The 25370-nt window shown below is 42.0% G+C and overlaps 1 protein-coding gene across 2 annotated transcripts in view; it reads left to right on the top strand.

Annotated features, from left to right (window-relative positions):
* Positions 1-25370, top strand: part of MDGA2 (MAM domain containing glycosylphosphatidylinositol anchor 2) — a 378834-nt gene that overhangs the window by 280803 nt on the left and 72661 nt on the right. For both annotated transcript variants that reach the window (XM_080619512.1, XM_080619511.1), the window contains exon 9: positions 17894-18163. In XM_080619512.1, coding sequence (XP_080475638.1) covers positions 17894-18163 — 270 coding nt within the window. The remainder of the gene's footprint in view (positions 1-17893; positions 18164-25370) is intronic.

Raw genomic sequence — 25370 nt, 5'->3', positions numbered from 1 at the left:
TCATCTGTCTGCTCAGATGGCCAAAGGTATAAATGTAATAGATCTGACATTACTTCTCTGCTCTGAGCTATAAGAGGTATTTAATCACTGAGGAAAAGTAGAAATAACCCAGTGCTATGCTTTCCCTTGCACGGGATGGTGTCATTGCATTGCACCCTTTGTGCTATGTTAAACTCAAATCCAGTCCTTTTGCTGTTTCAGAGCAGCTTCCCTGGCTGCTTCCCTACTGTAGGCATACTGAACTGTCTTGTGCTGTTGGTAAGAGCATGATTTGGCTGCTGCTCTTGCTCCGTGTGACCCCCTTGATTACAAGCCTTCAGAGGATACAGTCAACAAGGTCAAGGACTCTCAGCAAACAGCAGGCTAGTGACACTTTGAGTAAATGTACTTACTCAGGGATATGCGCAGAAGAGAAAAAGGGAGCCCATGCTGGAAGCACTGGCAGACTAGCCTAGGCCACATGTCATTTGTGCTACAGCAGCAGTGGGGAGCTCTGAGCATTGCCTACTACCCATGCTATGAAATGCTATTGATTATCATAGTAATGCTGTGAAAGAGAAGTGTTTCCAAGGACTGTGGGATCTGATGGATCATTTTTGTTACTAGAACTAGATTATCTTTATTCTTCCATGAAAGACATAATGATCAGGCCTTTCTGCAAAGTTTTGTTTAGAAGAGGGCAACTTCCTCCTTACTGTTTCATAGTCTGAGATTTCTGCTGAAGCATCTAATATTGCTGAAGAACTTTAACTAAAAAAAACCTTTCATAACCAAAATACGCTGTGCTCCTCTGACCAAAATGAAGGTAATCATATATATTGACGGAGCTTCCGTTTATTGAAGTACCAGATGGTAACCAGCAAAATAATTCAGTAAAAATTAAAATTGATTCAGTGTTGAGTATTGGTGAGGGTGGTTCCAAGCCTGCCTTTGACCTAAATGGATTTTTGTTGGTGCTGTACTCAGGATGCAGGTGTGGGCAGCACCAAAGATTTATTGGCTGTACAGCACTGGCATAGCAAAACATCTCCCCACTGGCACATTGCTTCTTTGCACTGCGCTTATCACTGATACTTCCATAATTTGTGCTGTTTCTTAGCGCTTGCATTGCAGAGGGATGGTTTGAGCAGGGCATCCTTCTCTCTGCTCTGCATGTGTTCAATATTATATGAGCTGATCCTGCAAATGAAGAAGTGCTTCTTGTGGGAGCGAGTAGCCTAAAAAATTTCATTTGGCTGCTAAATATTTCAAGGGAACTGGTGTGAATCACTTCAGGAAAGAATGAGGATGCAGCATACCTGGCTGGATCACTAAAGGAGGAGAGCTGAGCCCCCTGCTTCAAATGCATCCAGCAGAGGAAGGTCTTGTCCTTTAATATTTACAATTAGGCTTTGAAGAATGTTGCTTCATACAGCAGATAGCAAATACTAAGTGAATAATAGGTGTTATTTGAGTATGTGAGTGCTAAACACTCACATACTCATGCTGGCTCATGTTAAGTTTCTTATCAACCAACACCCCCAAGTCCTTCTCCACAGGGCTGCTCTGAATCTCTTCTCTGCCCAACCTGTAGCTGTGCCTGGGATTGCTCCGATCCAGCTGTAGGACCTTGCACTTGACATGGTTAAACTTCGTAAGGTTGGCTTCAGCCCACCTCACAAGCGTGTCAAGGTCCCTCTGGATGGCATTCCTTCCCAGTGTATCAACTGAACCACACTGCTTGGTGTCATCGGCAAACTTGCTGAGGGTGCACTCAATCCCACTGTCCATGTCACTGACAAAGATGTTGAACAAGACCGGTTCCAACACCGATCCATGGGGGACACCACTCGTTACTGGTCTCCAGCTGGACATCGAGCCATTGACCACAACTGGCCATCCAGCCAGTTCTTTATCTACCGAGTGGTCCACCCATCAAATTGATGTCTCTCCAATTTAGAGACAAGGGTGCCGTGTAGGACAGCGTCGAATGCTTTGCACAAGTCCAGGTAGATGACGTCAACTGCTCTGCCCCCTCAGTCAGTTCCGTAGCCCCATCATAGAAGGCCACCAAATACGAGGTATTTTGGATTGAAGCAGTATAATATTTAACAGTGAAATAGTTTAATCTTGTACTTATTTTCCAGATGACTTCTAAAGAGACAAATAATATGTGTGAATTAGGGGTCTCTTCATTCTAATATAAACGTTCTTACCTAGATTCCTAGATTACCTGAATGTTTATGTATGTCTCTCTTAGAAAAGCATATAGGAATTAATAGGAGTTAAATCAATAGTTTTAATAAACAGTACCTGCTATTTCCGTTAGTTGTTTTATGTTTATGTGAGTTTGGTTGGTTGGTTTGTTTTTCAGTTTTTATTTCAACCTTCCTAAAAAAACAAATCTAGAAAAGAAATAACTATCTTCAAAAGTAAAAAAAAACCAACCAAACAAACAAAACAAAACAAAACAAAACAAAAAAAAAAAAAAAAAAAAAAAAAAAAAACACAAAAACGAAAAGTCACACTTTTGCAACACTTGGTAGGACTTTTCATGCAAGGATTTCTGAAAATATACCTCTGAAATATTATGATGAATTGGCTCAAGAAGGAGAAGCAGAGATCTTTTTGGTCTTTGGAAGGCAGTGGAGTTTGGAGTTTTATTTGGGATCTGAGGACAGAGTTCTTAATAACTGAAGGGCACATCTTGTAGAGGAGGGAAAATAAGTAAATAGACCATAGGAAATGGAGAGAGACAGCAAGTTTGGTATTAAAATAACAGTTCCCATATCTAATCAGGTAGCTATGTTACCAGTTTCTTTAAAGTCACATTGAATCTTGAGGTTCTCTCCAACGAAGGAGCTTGTATTCACTGATTAAATATCCAGGAAGCCTGTGAAGAGATTTGAATAAGGGAAACAATGTATTTTTAGCATCAGGGAAGGACATGATCTGATCAACAGTGGTTTGTGTAGGGCTGGTCTGGTGGGGTGGGACGTAACAAGACCACATTGAGATGTAATAGCAAGTTGGTTGTCATAGGACTCCTCTTAGATGTTGTTTTGAGTTGATCTCCACATAGGTCAGCCCTTTAGTAACTGCAGGAAGTCTGCTCCATGGAGAGTGAGACAGAGATACGGAGATCTCCCCATAGCTGAATTTAAAACAAGCTTCCTGGGATTTGACAGATCTTCAGTGCAGATTTTTTTGCAACATGCTTATCCAGTTCCAAAACAAATGCCCTGATTTATGACCGTCAGCTGCTGGTGGGGAGCACCTCCAAGCAGAGGCAACTCCCAAGGCTTGCAGCCGTGCTCAGGGCGACAGTTATGCAGAATAGGAACATACAGCTTTTGGTTTGCATCACAGCATTGTTGTGGGATTGCAGTCTCTTTTATGGGTCTGTAAACCACTTTGAAACCAAGTGTATGGCTGAGAGAGCTAAACACAGCTCAGACATACCTGCAAAGTTGGCAGATGGCATTTGTATACAGTATCCCTTTGTCTGAAAAATGCTTTAAAATAAATGCAGAGTTCTTCCCAGCTAGCCCTCTGCAAAGCATGCAGGTCACCAGTGGGTCTCTGCTTCTCCAGAGATGTTCCTCGGTCCTAGGGAGGGGAGAGACAAATTTGAGTGCCATGACTTGCCTGTGCAGAGGGAAGGATAACTGATAAGGGTTAAGACAACCTTCATGATGTCTTGTAAGATAAAAAGTGTCACCACAGTATTGTTCAGGATTTATATTTTCAGATATTACAATTTTGATTTCACAAAATATAAGGAATAGCAGCACAGCCCATAAAAGATCATCAGTAGTGTAGATGGTATTGAAAGATGGAGGATTATGCCCATTTCATGGCTTTTTAAAGAAGCTCATCATTATTCAACAATTACATTCTTGCTACAGCTAGTCAAATAAAGAAAATAATGATTTGTGGGATATTAATATGTGAGAAAATTAATATTGCAGCTTTACTCGGAAGTTATTTCTTGTTTGTTTACTCATTTGAATATTTTTCACTTGCAAAAGTTTCACGTTTTAGCACAAATATTGAATCTTATAACTCAGAGCTGCTGTGTGATGCTTGCTGCTTGTTTAGTATTCTCTGAATATTTAATGGCCTGTCAGGAAGCCAAACCAGGACAGAGGCATCAGCCAGGAAAACCCCAGTAAATGTCTGCAGCCAGCACATGCAACTTGAACTGTAGAATCAAAGTTACCAGTTTCTTGAGAGTGATAAACATTCTTCTGCAACTGTAAATCCTGCAAATGATTTACTAACATCTGCTGTTAAAAACAATGGGAAAAAAAAAATCACACTGAAATCTACCTAACTCAAAATCCATCTAAATTAAATTTTAGTCGTTATGGTCTGAAATTTAAATTAGCTGGAAAACTTTAGGCTCCATTCAAAGCTCAGTCTGATGCATGCTGTCTGTCCCCTGTCTGGATGAAGTGTGAGAGTCAATCTCAGTCCTGTGCCCGGAAAAAAAACCCAAGTTATGTCAAGTCTTCTGACTTCTACATGCAGGTGTTTTCTCCCTCCAGGAGGAGAGATCTTCTCCCTGCACTAAATGGAGCTAAACAAAATCATCCACTGGCATGTCTCTATAATAATGACCTGAATTCATGGTTTTGGTTTGCAACTTTTTTGGGAGCATTCCCTGGTGCTTTGGAGGAGGGTCACATCTAGCTCTTTTCTGAAACTCAGATCTGGCAGATGTCCCCTATGAGATAATTCTTCAGAGATGCTCCAGAACAAGCATGATAAATTTAAGAGATGTCCATTTCCTCACTGTTTTTACCCTGTTACATCCTCTAGGATGTCAGACAGGTTTCACATGAAAACATTATGTCACTGCAGCTTTCCCGCCAGGCTGCTGTTATTTCAGTTTTAGTACATTAAACTATACGTATTAAATATGTATTATAAATAAGACATTAAATATATGAAAAGCACCTAAAAAGGCACCTGCTGGCAATTTGTGCCTCATGTGACCCTTCGCTGTGGTGAGCTCAGGCCTCCTTTTTCACGTTTCCACCTCTCTTCGAATGCCATCCACATGTGGCTTGCATAATTCATACTGTTAGGAATCCTTGGCAAGTTTTTTCCATAGCTAGTTTTTTTCGCATAAGTGTTCCAGGACTCAGTGACAAAGAAAACCACTAGTGGTTTTAACAATAATCATCTGAAAACTAATTAGAAACTGATGAGCTTCAGCTGATCATGGCTTTCTAAGAAGAATATAGCAGTTTGATGAAAAAGGAAATTATTTACAGAAAGTTGGTTTTCTATTCAGATGTTTTTAATAGAGTTCTTGTGAACTACTGATGAAAACTGCTATTTAGCATTCATTTGACAATGGAGAGGAGGCAGATACTATGCACACCATCATGTTTCTCTGGAAGCAGTTAGATTCAGGAGCTTCCCCATTTTCATATGTTGTTTACCCCATGTGATTCTCCATAACTGGCATGGTATAGAAGCCTAGGATATAATTGCTTGTCATGGTTTAAGCTGAACCCAGGACATTGCTGCATCACCAAAATTGCATCTTGGGCAGCGCACTACCCATCGCTGACCTCACTCACAGTGAAGAAATGTGTGAATGTGCTCCCTACACTTTAGGGTGAGAACTAAACAGTCCCCTCTGACTCCAGAATTGCTGGAAGGTCATTTGCTCAAAGGCTTAACTTACTTGTCAATTAAAGTATCCTCTGCGAGCCACAGTTAAGTATCCTTTGCAGAAGATCAGCTTCATTAGGAGAAAAAACTGTATTTTTTTAATTAAAAAAAAAAAAAATCTAGAGACTAAAACTAGATTTTTATTTGTCTGACCGTTCGTACATGGGTAGGACTGATAAATTTACCTCTATAACCTAAAATAAATATGTTGAGTGGCTGTAATATAATCCTCAGCATCCTTATCCTGGCTTGCAGAGATCTGTGCGTGCTGAGGCGATACACCTCTCTTGTTCTCTTTTTTCCAAAGTAATTACTGCTTGTACACTGAATTTGGCAACACAGAGTATTGCTAGGCTCAGAGGAAGATACTTTTGTATTTCTTAGTGCTGTCATATTTCATTTATTAGGATGTTATCAGGTAGTTGTAATAAGTGTCGTGCAGGTGTCATGCTGTGTTGATGACAGCCGTGTTCCTCTGTAAAACAGGTCCTGCCTCAGAGACTTTGCAATGGGAATGCAACCAATTGGAGAGAAATACAGATGGATGGGGGATGCCTGCACAGCAAACCAGAAATGCTGGCACAGCCGATGCACAGCTCAACATACACACTGTTTACAGGATTTAAGTCATTTATTCAATTTTCTTTGTTGTTTATTCAGTCTTCTAGGTTTGTTTAGAGTTTTAAAAGTCTAAATGTTGGTGATTTATTTATTTAGACTATACCTTTTGTTTTTATATTACTCAGATTTTATTGTAGTGAAAATATACCTGAAATAGTTCTACCACATGCAGCGGTAGTCGGTAGTCTCACAAGAAGAAAAGGATCTCTGAAAACTGCTTCACAAGGATTTCTGGGAAAGGAAGCAGAAATTGAAGAGGAGCTTGGGACGAGTGCTCAACTGGCATTTATAGCTGTATCTGGTATGAAGCCCAGAGCACTCTGCCTGTTAGTGCTGGCCAGGCACCCACCCTGAGTACTGATATGTTTCCTACATAAGGAATGTTTTTTAAGGGCTGATGGGAATACAGTAATTCATAGTAGGTGTGGATTTTTAAAAATTGCCTATTAAGGCAGTTCCAGTGGCATATTGCAAACACAGTGATTGCTAAGCACTGTAAATATGGTGGATGTTCTCTCCTCCATCTGTTGGTCTAGGTGCTGCCTATCCTATTTTAATTATCAAAGGTGTGCTTCAAAAAGACAGCTCATTTACCACTGTTCTGCACAGCAATAATAGTTCCATGGATAGAGGAGCCCCAGAGGTACTCAGCATGATGTCCACTTCATTCTCTGGCATTGCTCCTGTTTGACCATGCTAAGGAGAAAGACCATGGCTTGGTGGTTGTCCCTTGGTCCAAACAGTTCAGAAAACTTCGATGTGTCACATCTGGAAAGGAAATTTCCATGCAAATAGAGATTCCCGTTCCATGCCATGGGTCATTTTCTGTGCATAGCACTGTTTTGTGAATGCATAATTTGAGGTCGATTTCGCAATTCTATTTTAATTTATGGGTAGATACGCGAATGCTTTTTTCTATTTCTGGACATAATGTTTTCATTTCACTGGAATAAAGCCATTACCCAAGGTTGAAATATCTGTATCAGAGCTTTGGCTGTAAAATTACTGTTGTCGTTTTCATGGGGATCACAATCATTATATATTTGAGTTTCCTAAAGCTCTCTGGCCATCTAGTCTGGTATTCTCTGTGTCCTGGCTTCAAGTTTCACTCAGTCACCTCCACATCCAACCCAGTAGCGAAGTAAAACTAGAAATTTGACTACACTATATATTCCAGAAATGTATTAATTCTGAAATGTACTTGTACAAATCTGGTCAAATTCTTTTGAATTTTTTGTCTAGTTAAAGACCGTGCAAGATCTTTAAGGCCAGCACTATAAGAACATTTCCATTGCCTCAAGAGTATTTTCATGGTTCTTTCTTTGCTTAACTCTTCAGTATTATTAGGATATTTGATCTTCACAGACCCTATGCATTTTTTTTTCATTTACTTAGGTATATATGCTCTTGATTTTTGCAGGTCTCTATGGGAACCAAGGGAATATCATGACCCATAATCTCAGTTTTACCACCAAACCTCATATTAAGCAACAAAACAAGAGGAAATAGCCTCCAGTTGTACCAGGGGAGATTCAGATTGGATAGGAGAAAAAATTTCTTCCCCAAAAGACTTGTTGAGCATTGGAGCAGGCTGCCCAGGGAACTGGTGTAGTCACCATCCCTGGTGTTATTTAGAAAACATGTAGGTGTGATACTTAGGGACCTGGTTTAGTGGTGGGCTTGGTAGCTCTGGGTTAATGGTTGGACTTGATGGTGTTAAAGGTCTTTCCCAACCCAAACAACTCTATGATTCTGTTCTATGCTGAGTTACCTTTAAAACCTAATGTTATTTAAGGTCTGTAGGGCTTGTTATTATTTTTGCAAATGTCTGCATATTTAATTTTTATTTATCTAGAAAAATACAGTGTTTAGCTGTAAAGACATACAGATAGACTGGTGTTGAGATTCTCCATTATCTACCTACTTCTCAAAGCTACTTCTCTCCAACAGGAGGCATTTTAATAGAGATGATGTTCTGCCTATATAAAGGGATATCAGCAGCTGTAAATCACTTATGAGTTGTGAAGACTAAATAATTTACTTGTCTAGACTTGCATAGGTCTTCCACCATTCTCATCTCTGTGAGCATTTTTACATGGCACAAAGAGAGGACTGACTTGTGCAGTCTTCTCAATGCCCTAAACAAAGGCAGGTCTCCAGCAACTCCTAACAGAGCAGATGGGATGGTCAAGGTGCTTCTCCTTCCTCTGCCTCCACAAGCAAAAGGTCTGGAGCTCAGGGGGCTTTGGTGGATTCATCATCAGAGAAGCACAGTGGAGGAGTTGGCAGGGTGGAAGCTGCAGGCAGAGCTGCTGTCTGTTCCCAGCTATGCTGCCTGACACATCTTTTGCCATCAGAGGGTTTTTAGTGGGTAGTTTTAGCCAGACCTAGGTTGAGAGCAGTTTAATGGTCCCAGCTGAGTATTTATACAAATTCCTTGGAAAGGAGCACTGTTGGAGTAGGTATGCTGTCCAGCCCTTGCCATTAGCCTGGCTGCTCCTCCATGGTAGCCAGGAAGCTGAATTTATTTTTTGGTATTGTTTTGTTTTCTACTGCATTAAATGAAACCAAGTCAGGAGCTGGAAAGCTTAAAGTGCTATTTCATTTTAGTTTTCAATTGCATATGAAAATAATCTTCAGAATAGTTGGAGGTGCCTGGAAAGAACAGCTGGAGGATGGAGAGACATGGGAATAATGACTATGGAGGGGTGGAAATTGTATAAGGCTTTGCCAGCATCATAATTAGTCCTGCAGTGCGGATGAATAGAGCGATCTTTTCACAGCTTGTTTCAGCATCCAGTGATCTGCTGGAGGCTGTATTCCCACCACTAGTTTTAACAACCACTCACGGGCATATTGTGCCCAGCCAGGTCTGACACTGTTCTGACTTTTACCTCCAGAACAAAAAATGGCAATTTGTCCAAATGGCTGCAGTACTTTGCCTAAAGGAATAGTTTGTGATATTTCCCTTAAACTTGGTGAATGGTAGTTTCACTGAGTCGCTTCCTTTCAGTTAGCTCTGGACATCACCAGCTGTTTACACCATTAATGGGCACAGAGGTATTTTCAGAGAAATATCCACGGAAGCTCCAAGATCTCCTTCCTGGAAGGCACCACTTGATTAGGCTGCATTAGATTGGACTTCATTGGGAACTGGGGTTTCCTTTGCGATTAATGAATCCATTACTTGCATAGGTCTCATTACTGATTTACTTAATATTGCAGTATTCTTCTGCAGCTGCTTTTAGCCAGATTCACATTTTAACCACTAGTGATGCCCTCAGCATTACAGTCTGCCATACTGCCCACAAAGGTGAGCAGCTTGTGTCTTTGCGAGTCTTTGGGAGTCCACATCAACCCTAACGACATCCCAGGTACTGTTAACTCAGCAGCACTTCTTTTCCTGTGTCTCCTGTCTTCAAGTCCTTTACTAATACACAGGAAAAACTCCTTATCCCTTGTCCCCCTCCATCTACACCAGTGTGCCCTAATCCATGGGAGCCTGAGGTTGGGTTAGTTTTTTTTAAGAGCTTTTGCTAAGGTACAGTATTATAATTTTTTTTATATATATATATATATATATATATTTAAAAAAGAGGAAAACCAGAGCTTTACTGGCAAGTCTACTGACTTACCTGTACAAGCAATCCAGGATTGTGGCTTTTCTGAGCAGCTTCACTGAGGAAGTCTGCAGAGCTGTAAATCAAACAAACGTGCTCAGACTTCCTTTATTTTTAGGTTCAGAACAAATGGTATTGGAAGAAGGTAAAACCCATTACAATATTTGAATAGACATTCTATATTTTATATTGACTCCATTGATCTATACAAGCATATATCAGACAGCAGAATTCCATGCATCTAGTTCTGGTATACTTACACAAACATATTAGTGAATCATTTTTTGTTATAAAAGCACACAAATCCCATTGCCAACAACAGAATATATAATATCTACTTTGTAATCTATAAAATACTCACTGATATGGCCTGAGAAATGAAGTGCTGCCTCAGCTGGAAGTTGAAGAAATGCAACACAATTTTCCTGAGAGGATTCTTCAGATCCTGGGCATGATGTATCAGAGGCACATGCATAAACACAAAATTAAAACAATAAAATTGACTGCCTAGACTAAGCCTTCATTACTAGCAATATACAAATCCTAGCAAGTAACTTTCCCTCACAGGCAAACATGCCCTCAATAACTTTAAAAAAGAAAAAAAGAGAAGGAAAGAAGAAAGGCTACCTTTTAAGCTAGAATGACTGGCTTTCCACTGCCGATTCCTCAGGCAATAAAATAATTTACAGTATGTTCCAATCAGATATTGGAAACAGCACTTGCTTAACTCAGCTTCACTGGCATTTTACATACACAGTGGTTTAGCACCATTTCCTGGCTAGGAGGGTGTGAATCCTACCTCCAGCATCACCTGGTCCATCTGCAAGGCAGCTGTAAGGTCCCCTGCCCACCTAGACCCTCTGCCCCCTGATACAATGGTTTCACCTGGCCTGATATACCATTTCCTGGTGTGGCTTTCTGTGGTGCAAATCCTACTCTAAGAGTATTTACTCCTTCTCTGTGGCTGACATAGATTGTTGTTAGAATAACATTCCTATTGGGTGAATCAAATAAAAAGTGTCCACAAACACTATAGAAGCTGAAGAAGTGGCATCAGCTTTTCATATTTATTCCTGTTGCTAGAGCTGGAAGAAACTAGTAATTTGCTTAGGCTACAATGCAAACTGGAGAAACCAAATCAGCAGGTAAATTCTCTGCTCAAGGCTACACAGCCAAAATAAATTCACTGAATGGTATGTTTTCTCCTTAACATATCTTACAATAAAGACCATGATATGATCTGCACCATGATCTGTCTGGTTTAAAACGATCAAGCATCCTTGCTGTCTTTTTCTTGATAGCTAGGAAGCTTTCATTTTTCATTTTATAATCCTTAAGATATGAATGTACTTAGGCTAAAAAATTCATTAAGCATTAATATAAAGCCTGTTTTAACTTCAGACTGTTTGCTGCCCAAAGATAATTGTTTAAGAGAATGAACTGTACTCCCTTTGTGGCTTTTCCATTTATTTTTCAAAAGCTAATACTAGAATTATGAAAGATAGGAATAAGTACAGCAAAGTAAATTAAATCATATTGCTAAAGCCTTGGGCAAGAGCTAATGCAAATGAGTTAAAGACATGTAAGTTCCAAACAGCTACAGAATAAGTTTCATTCTGAACATCATTACTCTGAGAAGATGCCTGAGACACTAGCACACTAGCACCTTTACTATCTGTGAAGTCACTATCTTGTAAAAACAAAAACAAAACAAAACAAAAAAAAGAAAAAGAAACTGTTAGCTCTACATATATTGTAGTTTTTATCATCCCTTTCCTTTTCCAGTAAAGTTATTGCTTGCGAAAGTGTAACTCTGGAATGAGCAACCAAAGTTAATTTTCTTTTTCTGTCACTGGGTATCGTGTGTTCATGGATAGATGGAAATTCTGTATTTTAAAGACTATTTTGACCTTAAAGGCAGGGCAAACTTTTATTTAAAAGCTATTTGTAAGGCTAAAGTATCTTACAAGTAAATAAACCAGGGGAAGATGAAAGAGGGGATGAATACCAATATATGCTAAAAGTCGTTAAAGCAGAGTTGCCATGGAGAGGTGAACAGAGAAATATTGTTCACTGAATCTGGTGCCTCAAATGGAAACGGCAACACAAACAAAACAACAGGACATTTTGACAAATAGGAGGCAAGGTATGGGCATTCAAATATTGAATGGGCTTAAAAGTAATGGGAGGAAATGAAAGCAGCATGATTAAAGGGTATTCAACACACCACACACATAGCTTTCAGAACTTTTCTGTCCCAAAGTTGTCCAGTGCTCTCTGTGCTCTTGTGCTCTTCCCTCCCCCATGCACTCAGGATTGATCAGTAGAGGATCCTGGGCCAGAAGGATTTTCAGTCAGATGCTGTTTGAACATCCTTATGCTGTATTACTTCATTGGCTAATCTGTGTCCAGCTAACGGTTGAGGATAATTTTACCTGCATTTAAATGTAATGTGCTGGCTGTGAGGGTAAAGGCTATAAAGGTGAAGAGTGTATGAATATGGAATTATCATGTCTGAAATGGGAGAAAATCTGTAGAGCTTAGGGCAGAGAAATGACCAGATGAGAGTAAACATTAGTAAATTTGATTAGTAGTTTTTTTGACATCCATTATATATCATGATGTAGAAGATATTTGGAAAGTATGTACAATTGTAAGACAAGGTGTTTAGAGGAAAAGACAAAAATCTGTGAAAGGCAGGTCAGGCTTGACTAGCTGAATAGCCCTCCCTTAGAAGAAAGCTGTGATCTGGCACATTTTCTTTCCCAAGAATAACTCTTGTCTTTAAGCCAACAATTCCCTGCAATGCTACTGCCTTGGGAAACTATTACTGAAGCAGAATAAGGTCAAGAATATGCACAGTGAGGGCAGATGAAGACACTACTGGGTTGCGTTGAAAAGGTAAACATCAGACTGGAGAGAGAGAGAGACTGTTGGAATTTCTTCCAATTATATTCTTTTCATATATTTTTATTCTGTAGCTGGGCACAAAGAATAGTGCCCCTGTGATGAAATTTTATGAAGACACAAAATTGGGGGATATTATCAATGGAAAGAAGGTTTGCAGTTTTGAGGATTTGGGATTTCTAGTCTCTTATTTGCAGTTATGTGTGAATGTGCTGCAATGCATGTACCAGTTAACAAGCTGGCTTCACAATTACACAGAGTCATGTGATATTTAATCTACAAAGAAGAAAGGTCAGGCTGGGATCGATGAGGTTTTGAATCAGTAGTTTCCATGTCATCTTTTCTTCATCAGCCATTTTTTCAGGGAATCTCAGAAAGGGACAAATGTCCTCAGAGTTAATACCTGTCATTTCACCATCCTGTACCCTCAGGCCCTGTATCCCACCTCTGATGCTATTCACTACTTCTGCCTCTCTGCTCACCTTGCTGCCAAATCATGGTAGTCCTCTTCCAGTAATTCCAAACTTAGCTCATGACAGAAGATCTCATCTGACAGAAGCACTCATCTGTCGGCCTGACCCGGTCTTGAGGGAGGTGTGTTGCCTACCTGGGGCACGGATCAGGGATGTTGCAGAGACGCTGCCTGCTCTAGTGAGACCCACGGACTATTACCCGCTTCTGGTGATCCATGTGGGTGCTAGTGATGTTGATAGCAGTAGGCTGGAGAACATAAAGAAGAACTACAGAGCCCTGGGAGAGGTGGTTAGGGGCTCTGGAGCTCAGATTGTCTTTTCATCAATTCTCCAGGATACAGGGGGAGACCTTAAAAAAGCTAGGAGGATTGACCAAGTTAATAAATGGTTAAAAGGATGGTGCCATAGTCAGGGGTTAGGGTGTTTTGAATACGGGACCCAAGTTAGTAGGCCAGGTCTACTGGGGGCTGGTAGAGCTGATCTGACAAAGAAGAGGAAGAGTGGTTTTGGTAGGAGGCTTGCCAGGCTGGTCAAAGTTGCTTTAAACTAGATGTGTTGGGGTAGGGGGGTGTCGTTCAATCCCAACACACCCAGTCAGTTGCCAGCACCTACAATAAATGCTCGGAGTGATGCAGAGATATTCCAGCCGCTCCAGCCAATGAGCCGGCTTCATTTGGAGCTCGGCTCAGATGCCTCTATACAAACACCCGTAGCATGGGGAACAAACAAGAGGAATTAGAGATGTGTGCACGACTACGGGAGAATGATATAGTAGGCATCACAGAAACATGATGGGATGGCTCCTACGACTGGAGTGTTGGAATGGAAGGTTACAGGCTCTTTAGAAAAGACAGGCCTGGCAGGCGGGGAGGGGGAGTTGCTATTTATGTTAGGGATAGGCTGGAGAGTATGGAACTTTGTCTGGGGATGGGTGAGCAGTCGACAGAGAGTTTGTGGGTCAAGGTTAAAGGGAGAGCAGCGATGGGGGACATTATTGTAGGGATCTGTTACAGACCGCCTGATCAAGAGGAATCTGTGGATGAAGCGCTCTATAGGCAGATAGGAACAGCCTCACGCTCACAGGCCCTTGTTCTCATGGGAGACTTCAACCACCCTGACATCTGTTGGAGTGAAGGTACAGCCCGGCACAAGCAATCCAGGAGGTTCCTCGATTGTGTGGAAGACAACTTCCTTCTTCAAGTAATAGAGGAGCCGACAAGGAGAGGTGCCATGCTTGAGCTCGTGCTCACCAACAGGGAAGGGCTGGTTAGAAATGTGACGCTCCAGGGCAGCCTTGGTTGCAGTGACCACGAGATGGTCGAATTCGAGATCCTCATGACAGTGAGAAGAGCGTGCAGCAAGCTCACTGCCCTGGACTTCAAGAGAGCAGACTTTGGCCTCTTCAGGAACCTGCTTAGTAAGGTTCCATGGGACACAGCCCTAGAGGGCAGGGGGGCCCAAGACTCTTGGTTGTTATTCAAGGATCACCTGCTCCAAGCTCAGGAGTGTTGCATCCCAACTAGAAGGAAGTGCAGCAGGGGAGCCAGGAGACCTCCTTGGATGGATAAGGAGCTGCTCAGGAAAATTCAAAGGAGAAAAGAGGCTTAGAGAAGGTGGAAGTGGGGACAGGCGGCCTGGGAAGAATACAGGGATGCTGTCCGGGAAGCTAGGGACCAGGTGAGGAAGGCTAAGGCCCAGTTAGAATTGAGCTTGGCTAGGGATGTTAAGGATAATAGGAAGGGATTCTGTAGGTACATAGCGAGTAAAAGACAGACTAGGGACAACATAGGCCCCCTCCGGAAGATATCGGGTGAACTGGCTACCCGGGATTTGGAGAAGGCTGAGGTTCTTAATGACTTCATTGCCTCAGTCTTCACTGGCAAAGTCTCTGACCGCACCACCCAAGTCTTGGAAGGCAGATGCAGGGACTGTGAGAATGAGGACCCTAGGCCCACTGTAGGAGAGGATCTGGTTCGAGACCATCTTAAAAACCTAAACGTACACAAGTCCATGGGACCTGACGAAATCCATCCGCGGGTCCTGAAGGAGCTGGCGAATGAAGTTGCTAAGCCACTGGCCATCATATTTGAAAAATCAAGGCAGTCAGGTGAAGTTCCCAATGACTGGAAGAAGGGAAATATAACCCCCATTTTCAAGAAGGGGAAAATGGATGACCTGGGGAATTACAGAGCAGTCAGTCTCACCTCTGTGCCTGGCAAACTCTTGGAGCAGATTCTCCTGGAAGACATGCTAAGGCACATGAAAAACAAGGAGGTGGTTGGTGACAGCCAGCATGGCTTCACTAAGGGGAAATCCTGCCTGACCGATTTGGTGGCCTTCTATGATGGGGCTACGAAACTGATGGACAGGGGCAGAGCAGTTGACGTCATCGACCTGGACTTGTGCAAAGCCTTTGACACTGTCCCACACGACATCCTTGTCTCTAAATTGGAGAGACATCAATTTGATGGGTGGACCACTCGGTGGATAAAGAACTGGCTGGATGGCCGCACGCAAAGAGTTGTGGTCAGTGGCTCCATGTCCGGCTGGAGACCGGTAACGAGTGGTGTCCCTCAGGGATCAGTGTTGGAACCGATCTTGTTCAACATCTTTGTCAGTGACATGGACAGTGGGATTGAGTGCGCCCTCAGCAAGTTTGCCGATGACACCAAGCTGTGTGGTTCAGTTGATACGCTGGAGGGAAGGGATGCCATCCAGTGGGACCTCTACACACTTGTGAGGTGGGCTGATGCCAAACCTTATGAAGTTTAACCATGCCAAGTGCAAGGTCCTACACCTGGGTTGGAGCAATCCTAGGCACAGCTACAGGTTGGGCAGAGAAGAGATTCAGAGCAGCCCTGCAGAGAAGGACTTGGGGGTGTTGGTCGATGAAAAAATGAACATGAGCCAGCTTCAGTGTGCGCTCGCAGCCCAGAAAGCCAACCGTATCCTGGGCTGCATCAAAAGGAGCGTGATCAGAGGTCGAAGGAGGTGATCCTGCCTCTGTACTCTGGTCTTGTGAGACCTCACTTGGAGTATTGTGTGCAGTTCTGGTGTCCTCAACATAAAAAGGACATGGAACTGTTGGAACAAGTCCAGAGGAGGGCCACAAGGATGATCAGGGGACTGGAGCACCTCCCGTATGAAGAGAGGCTGAGAAAGTTGGGGCTGTTCAGCCTGGAGAAGAGAAGGCTTCATGGAGACCTCAAAGCAGCCTTCCAGTATCTGAAGGGGGCCTTCAAGGATGCTGTGGAGGGACTCTTCATCAGGGACTGTAGTGACAGAACAAGGGGTAACGGGTTCAAACTTAAACAGGGGAAGTTTAGATTGGATATAAAGAAGAAATTCTTTACTGTGAGAGTGGTGAGGCACTGGAATGGGTTGCCCAGGGAGGTTGTGAATGCTCCATCCTTGGCGGTGTTCAAGGCCAGGTTGGATGAGGCCTTGGGTGGCATAGTTTAGTGTGGGGTGTCCCTGCCCATGGCAGGGGAGTTGGAACTGGATGATCTTAAGGTCCTTTCCAACCCTAACTATTCTATGATTCTGTGATTCTATGTATTTTACTGGCACAGGAGGCTTTCAGAATCTCTTTCTCATGGGCTAAAAAATGAGCTGTGTTTTTTAAAGAGCCAGAATATCTTGTCAGTCACTGTTTTGCGTCCAATTGCAAACATATGCATGTTTTTCACGCACATTACCTGGTCTAAATAGCTGTGTTGACAAGAGCTGAATACCAACATTATTCTGTCCAAGTTGCCCATACTGTTCTGCATTGAAGAAGTTACCAAAAGGCAAATGGGAGGGTAAAGTTAGGTTTTTACATACAGTGTGTGTTGGCTATATTTATTTTGTATTTTACTCAAAATGCAAAATAATGGAATCAAAAAAATTGAATCAAAAGTTGGTCAGAATTTGTAGCTTCGAATCTAAATTACTTAAAATGCAGTTTAATTCAAGTTATGAGAAAATGGCCCATTCTGTGCTTACTGTATATGAAAACTACCACCTGAGTGGATAGAAAAGATTTACATATGATTATATATTTGTTGAAACCTGAAGGTAGCTGCCAGGATGGGGTAAGTAGGGGTGTATGTTGTTTTATCAATTCATCTTCTACCACTGCAAAGGTAGATGCCCAACCAAACACAGAATCACTGCCTCAGCTCTGAGCCAGGGTCATTGTTGCATTGTGCTCTTTTTCTAAACAGAGTAAAGCCTCTTTTTCTCCCCCTTCCTCCTCCTGAAAGCACCATGTGTCAGAGTCAATGGTTCCCCTGTGAGACTTGGAGGGATTGAGCCTCCTGGGCTGCACAGGTGTGGAACCTCACACTTTTTATTGAGTGATAACATTGGTGAAGCAGCAGAATGTCTTTAAGTACTCAGCAAAAAAAAGTCAATAAGCTGAATTCAGTGCTTTGGATGTGTACATTTCTGTTACTAGCTGATTAGGGTATGTATTGAGGTTGTGTACTTAGCATCGAGTTCTCCTCTCATGGATGCTGGGTTATGCCGTGGTGCTCTAGCCTTTCAGCAGTGGCTGGTTAACTCTGCCTCCTATGCTAATTCACTTACAAATCTCCTTCCTTCCCTTCCTGTTTCCCGCAGACCCCCCCGCCGTGGAGCCCACCTTCCTGGAGATTCGGCAAGGCCAAGGCCGGAGCATCACCATGAGCTGCCGGGTTCTGAGGGCATATCCCACCCGTGTCCTCACCTATGAGTGGCGCCTGGGCAGCAAGCTGCTGCGCACTGGCCAGTTCGACATGCAGGACTCCACCGAGTACACTGTCAGCAGCCTCTCCCGTGACAGCTACGGCATCTACAACTGCAACATCATCAATGAAGCGGGTGCTGGCCGATGCAGCTTCCTCGTGACAGGTAGGCTTGGCTGTGCCTCGGCGCATCAAGATGATGGGCTGAGCATGCTGCAGGCACACGTGCTGTTGGGTAATGCTGCTTCTGGTTCAATAACAAATTACCAAAGACATATATCCTATGAGGTGGAATCATGGTTTAAGGCATCTGGTTTTGATTCTAGGAAGGTTAGTAACAAAACAGGAGATATAGCTTATTTCATTGGTATGAGGATATTTTTACATGCAAAATGTAAAAAATCCCTTCTCTGCAGGCATCTGTCGGTATGCTTTTGAGAAAGGCCTGAGAGAGTCATCAGACAGAAAATCTCTTCTATTTGAAGTTTGCAATCAGGCTTGAATTTCTTCTTCTCTTTTGCTGCACTCAGAGAGCTGAGAGACTGGGGTGGGCAGAACACTGTCTCAGGCAACTTCAAGCAACCCAGGTACAGCAGGGTGTTGAAATTTGTTCCTTTTCTCAAGCAGCAAAGAGCTTTGTGAAGTTCATACACAAGATCACAGACTCAGGGAGGATGTGCAGCCCCTGCCATGATATACCCATGTTGTGCAACAAATGCACTGGATTGAGAATAACTTTGTATGTCTATTGTCTTTAGTATCTTTGCTCTGAATGTTAAACTGGGTGTTTAGTCATGTAATTTGATTCTTCAGCTGTTGGAAATCAGTTACCTGGACTGGAAGACTCAGGTGCCTGATCCTGCAACAAACACCCTCTGCCTGCATCAGAGGTTATGTCCAAGCTGAGGTCCTTTGTTTGCTGGAGTCACATCAGACGTAGGTTCCCCATCCCTCTAAACTGGTTGTCCAGGCACTTTTTAGAATCACTGGAGGGAAAATAAGCATATCTGTTAAGTGAACCATCTCTCCTAAGGTCTGTGGTGTGTCAGGAACCACCCGTTCCTCTGCACCAGCTGTAAGGAGTGTCAGCACAAGCAGCCCCAGTCTCCTGGAAGCATGTCAAAACAATAGCACTATTTTAGCTCAAAATCCCTCCCATCAGCTACTTGAAAAGGAATTATGAGAAAAGAAACCAACAAACAGTACATTCAGAGTATGTAGAGGAGAGTTGTCTGAAAAGGAAAGATCCCACATTGTGGTTGGGATTTTATTCTTGTGCAATGACTTGGCTCCTGCTACACTCAGATCTAAGCAAGGTTTTGCTTTTGGAGTTGCTGGCAGCCTGGCAGCTCCCTGAATCCTGCCGTTGATTAGGAAAATGGGCATTATTATCAACTTCACTGCTACTAGCAAAAAGAGCATGGATTTAATGGAGAAGCTGAAGAGAGCCTCTCAGGAACCCTGTTCTGCATGATTCCTGGATATCAGGGGAGACCCTTCATACACATCTGTCCTTTGAATGAAGGAAGCATTTTGATAAAGCTCCCCAGTGTTTTTAAGTGAAATTTTGTTTGATAAGAAAAAACATGAGCCTCCTTTCATGTGGATGTGTTTTTGGGGGGGTTGGTTTGTTTTGTTTTTTTTCTTTTAGACTTAGTTGAATGGCATCTCATTGGCTGGGATTGCATTGGGCCGGCAGCATATGGCCCAGATGTGGTGGAAGCACAGCAAGCACCCCAGTGACCGATGGCTCTGCTTCTTTCAAAAAGTAATCGAGCCTTTGCCTGACTTATCATTCAGAGCCTGCATGGAGGTATTTTCACAGCCACCGACTTCTCCAAATCTTTGGATTTTAATTCAAAAGGTGGCTCTGGAGGAAACCAGGGAAACAGTCTTTTTCCTCAAATGAGTAAATGCAGTTCAATTTACTGTTCATCACGCTTTGGACCTGTGACTGTGGAAACCTATTCTCAGGCAATTATTTTGCCAAGACTGGGGCAATCTGAGTGGCTTTCTGTGATTTATTACCATGCCAAAGCAAGCCACATAACTGAAAATTAGTACTAAAATGGTTTTATGATACACTCTGTCTCACATCCCTTTGTGTGCCGTGCTCATTTTTAATTTATAGCATTATGTGAATTTATGCTGTATGGTTAGGTCCAGGATGCTGGAAGTAACACTTTGGTTTTCATGCTTTCCTCAGTCTTTTCAGGTTAAAACCAGTGTGTTTAGTAAACACATTCTTTGACACATGGAGTTGAAACTGCCCTCAGGAAAGAGCAGGAGCTGTATTGTGGTCCCAGGTCTCATCAGGATGGATGAAGTTAAAGCACTGGGGAACTGAAAACGTGTAGAAGAAAAATGACAAAGTGGTTAAAAAGGAAGCTTACATTTTCACCGGGAATGTGAATACAAGAAAGAAATGGGTCACTTCTTAAGATACATGCGTGGAGGAAAAAAGCCAAATAAATAACCCAATGGCAGGAATCTGGTGATAGTGGAGAGCATTTCTTTTGGGTGGAATAATGGGAGTTCTTGCAGCCCATTTTTAGTCTGTTTTATCTCCAGACTTTCATGTAGTAGCAATGTACTGCAATGCTCACATTGCAGGGGCTGCAGAGAAGCATTGGTATGCTAAAAGAAAGGTTTTCAGTACAGTATTAAAAGCAACCTGAATGGAAAGATTTATATCAGCCCTAGATTTTGCAAAACTTGTTTTTACTACATTTGTATTTTGAGCCAGATTTGAGAAGATGAAAGCAAAATACATCATATATTGAAAACAGGGTTTATATAATTTTTATCAGGTGGGCCTATCTGAGGCAGATTTAACCTCCTGCTGTCTTAAAAATAAGTAAAAACATACAAGCAGTATTGTATTTGTGGGAAAGCAAAGTTGAGGTCATGCTACTCACAGCTTCACTACCTAGATTTTATTCAGTGGGTGATAGTGCATATCATATCCAAAGAGCAACAAAAAGTACGTGTCAGGCAGTGTGGTGTTAAAACTGCCATGGTTGAAAGCAAATAAAAAAAAAAATAGATGCAAACAACATGATGAATTGCACTGACTAAAGGAGGAAGAATCTGAGAAACAGGCTGGGTTAGTGCAGGGAGGGTACCCACTCCCCAAGTGCTGGTGCTGTGGGCCCCTTGAGGGACAGATCTGAGCCCTTCCTGGGTCTTATCCTGGCTCCTTGCAGCCCAGACCACCCTGAGGACACCTTTTATATACCAACTTGACCTTTCTCAAGGCAGGGAAGGTTGAACTCTGCATTTTCTAGGTTCCCAGTGTGCAAGAGATTGATTAAGCAAGCCCTTGCCTTGCTGTCAGAAGGGCTGGTGCTACAGCAGTGGTTGTGTAGCAATATTCTGTGCACCTGGGGTGCCACTTAGGATTAAGATTAACCATAATCAAGATTATCTGACAAGTCTTGACATAACACCTTACCTTCAGCGGCTTCTAACTTTGGCAAGCTTTAACCACTTACACTGAAATTTGCTATGCTGGTGGCTGCCTCAGGCTGAATTTCTCACAGAAGCTGCTGTCCAAAGAGATTTTTTTAATAAGGAAAACATTATTTTGTTTCATCCACAATAAATTCTTGCAGGTTTTTTTTAATCAGGATATTTAAAAGGGCCAGATACACATCATAGAATCATAGAATGGTTTGAGTTGGAAGGGACCTTAAAGATCAGGTAGTTCCAACCTCCCATCCATTCTTGCATGATTCCTTGCTTAAGTCACATTGTGAAATCTGTCGTGGTTTATGGTGCTAGTTTGACAATGCTATGTAATTTGTGAGATACTATTTAAATTAGTAATCATAACACTAGTTAGAAATAAACAAAGCTACTAATGGCATTATGTTGATGTAGTTACTTCTACCATCTAACTTTGATCCCACCACTGAGCAAAGATGTTTTTGAATACTGATTTTGTGTCTTTTTGTTTTGTGGTTTATTTTGCATAAAATATTGCATTAATTAACAAGCCAATCTTTAATTATTTATTTATCCAGTCTTATGTCATGCTTTCAGTGCTTCTGGCTAAGAGCAACATCAAGCCAATCAATTCATAATTATGTAGGTTATAATTGTTAGCTATGATCATAACCACAGCTTTTCCTTTCTTCAGAACTTCTGTTCTGTGTTACTGAATTGAAGACAGAGAAAAGCAAACTGGCGGGCATGCACATATCTGCCTGTATATGCAGTGTGGCTGGGGGTGTCTGCTCAGGCTACCCAAGGATCTCTGGTCTTCTGCCTTTCTCTCCCCATGCCTAAGGGAGTGGGAATCTGAGGAGCTTGACACTGAAACATTGAAACATAGAATCATAGAATAGTTAGGGTTGGAAAGGACCTTAAGATCATCTAGCTCCAACCCGCGGGCCACGGGCAGGAACACATGCTTCTTTTGATGCAGCCCAGCATTCCCTTCTGAATGATCACAGCATCCATCCTCCGTGGGAGCTGTGTGATTCCTCATGTAGCCTTGCAGGAACTACCTCACTGGATACTTATTCTGAAATTTGTGTTCCTCAATGTTTCTTCTTTGCCCTTGGCACCATACACTGTAGCACTGTGCTCTGTGCAGCATCCAGCTGAAATTGTGTCAGAATTACAATCCAACCTGCCAGGAAAGTTGGGCTGCTTTTGCCACAAGGACATCATTTGAAAATAAACTGCAGACGCCTGAAATTGCAGGGTATTGGGTTCTTCTCCATGTTGCTGTCAACTGAATTAAACAGTGTTCTGCCATTTAATGTTTTATAGCTTCGTTAATCTGTTTTTTATTAGGGAAGGCTTTTTGCACGGGACTGAGGGAATGAGGTGTGTATTGTTTAGGGCTTCCCATTTTATTTTTTTTTCCCTTAGGAACTCTGTGGGATTAATGTAAAGCAACAAGCAAAAGCCATATTTTAGAAAACTTGCTTCGGAGCAGATTGGTTGTACTCTTTTTGCCTGCACAATCACAAAAATTTTTTTTGCCATTGTTTTCACTCTACAGCATTGTGGGGTTTTTTTGTCAGCACACAGGCAGTTTCCCAAGCAAGTAAATCAGTGCAGTTCTCACAAGGTGAATTGGATGTGTGTTGGCTGGAAGAAGTGGCAATGGCTCTTAATGTCAGTTCTGTTCCTCCCTGCAAGGTTTTCCATCATGGAGTGATTGATCAGTGTCTGGACTACTAGAGGGACACACAGGAGCCATGTGTTGTATTTCTGTATGAATGCTTTGAACTCAGCAGTTTTCCTTTCCATTTTCCAGGAACCCGTAGCTGGTGTGACACTCAAGTCATTGCAGCTGGATAGTCTCTATCAGTGGCCAAAGGATGTTGGCCATTAGTGAACCCTTGCTCAAATAAGTTACTTGTTTTTTTTTCCCTAAACCATTTTTTACTCCTCATTGGTCTAGCCAATAACTGCTAGCAGTTGTTTTGTGCTTTGGGTTATTGGTGTGAATTTTAGTTGACTGGTTCCATTTTTTGGTAATGGCTCTTGGATGAGTACAATGACGTGGACACATTATGAAAGCTCATTGGCAAATGTGCAAGTAGAAACATAGGGATCAAGAATAATCTACCTTTCTAAAACATTTCAGAAGAATAGTCTTCCTAAACTACTGGAAGATTAACTGGTGAATTGAAAACAATAATTCCTTTTTTTTTCTTTTTTATTTTTTTCTCAATGGCGTATATACTAGCACAGTTTAAATTAATATTTTCATTACTTCGGTAAGTTTGAAAGCTATGAGAGACTATCCTTTCCTTCCTGTAGCACCAGCTCTTCACACACTCTAAGGGGCCTGTACAAGAAACGCAGTAATCATAACTTAGGGGAAAACCAGGTTCCTGGCAGAAATATCAAAAAAGCGCGATTTTGATCTGAGATATGTGCCAATTATTTTAATGCTCATTTCTAAATGAAACTATAACCCAGATCTGAAGCCAACAGAACCTCGGTATTCCTCCTAGCATCACCAAACTATCAGATAGTGCCGTAATGCTGCTGTCCTCCCCCCACTGAAAGGACAGCTCTTCCAAGCAAACCTATGAGCCTCAAGCACATGCAAGAGGGGAGTAATAATATGATTTTATGCTCCAATTCTTTGTCTGGAGAGCCTTCCAGTAGTCATGCTGTTACTTTAGCTAGGGTATGAACCTTGCTAGCTGACAACCGACAGCTGATGGTCAAAACCTTCCATACCCTCTTTGAGGACAGTGGCTGTGTTCCTGTAGTCCAGGCTCCACTAGGAGCTAGTGCAGGGGAGCTCCTTTGCTCTCTCCTTGGAGACTTCAGAGGAAATTATGTCAGTTTATCTAAATGAAAAGGTTCAGTGTTGTCAGATTGGCTTCATAGCTTTCCAAGCTGGGAGGTGGCAGGATTCCTGCTCTGTTCACTGCATCCTCTAGGATGGATGCACCTGCCCATGATGAAAATACCCAGCCCCTGAAACCATCGATTGATGCCTGGTTGTTACTTAAAGGAAGGCTTCTACTTCAAGGAAGGCATCAACTTGAAATCTAATCAGGCTCAAGAGCCAGATTACAATAATTTCATATATTAAAGCCTGTCCCTCATCCTCTCTCATTAATAGGAACATTTCCAGTTGTGCTTTTCAGGCTTAAAGCTGTGTTTTTCTCTCTCCTGCTGATGTACTCAATAAATATACAGGGACATTGACTGCATAGCTGGGTGACCTGGCTCATTTAACACAACGTGCCAATGAAAAATGAAATACGGAAAAATATTTTCCATTTTTTCTCTTTTTATTATATACTGAGAAATGTTTCTATATTAGCAAGACTAAATCCCATTTGATTGGGAGAAAAATGTGTGTGGTTCAACTCATAGTGTCCCTTTAATTTTAAAAATAGGAGCAGAATGGTAACTAAGTCAGAGGCATGGTACTGGGGCAGGTTAGGGACAGCTGTTGATCTTTTAGGAAGGTTATATTGGAAAGGCAAGCGCTGTGCTGGAAATACAGACATTTTCCTTTCATAGAATAAATCAAATATTCTCCTCAGTAGACACACTTCTGTTTCTCATATGCACATTTCCCTCAGTGAGTATTAAGGAATTATATTTGCTTTGTTCTTTATAAATATTTATCTTTTCTTTTAATATGTTACATTTTTCCTCCAAACTGTTTACTGTCAATATTTTTGGCAGGGTAAAACCCTGGTTTGACGTAAGTCTAAAGAAAACAGATCCACTTTGGTGAATTCAAAATTTGTTGTGTAGAGTCAGCACCAGAGGGCTTGAGGGTTGTTGGTTTGTTGGGGGTTTTTTTAATCAAAATCTTCGCTGTTTATGCTGTCTGCTTCTCTAATACTGTGATATCTCCCCAGTGCCTTCTTGCATGCATC

The sequence above is a fragment of the Psittacula echo genome, assembly GCF_963264785.1.
Source record: "Psittacula echo genome assembly, chromosome: 5".
NCBI classification, from domain to species: Eukaryota; Metazoa; Chordata; class Aves; order Psittaciformes; family Psittacidae; genus Psittacula; species Psittacula echo.
Note: the sequence above shows the minus strand (reverse complement) of the source record. Positions and strands in the feature narration are given on the sequence as shown.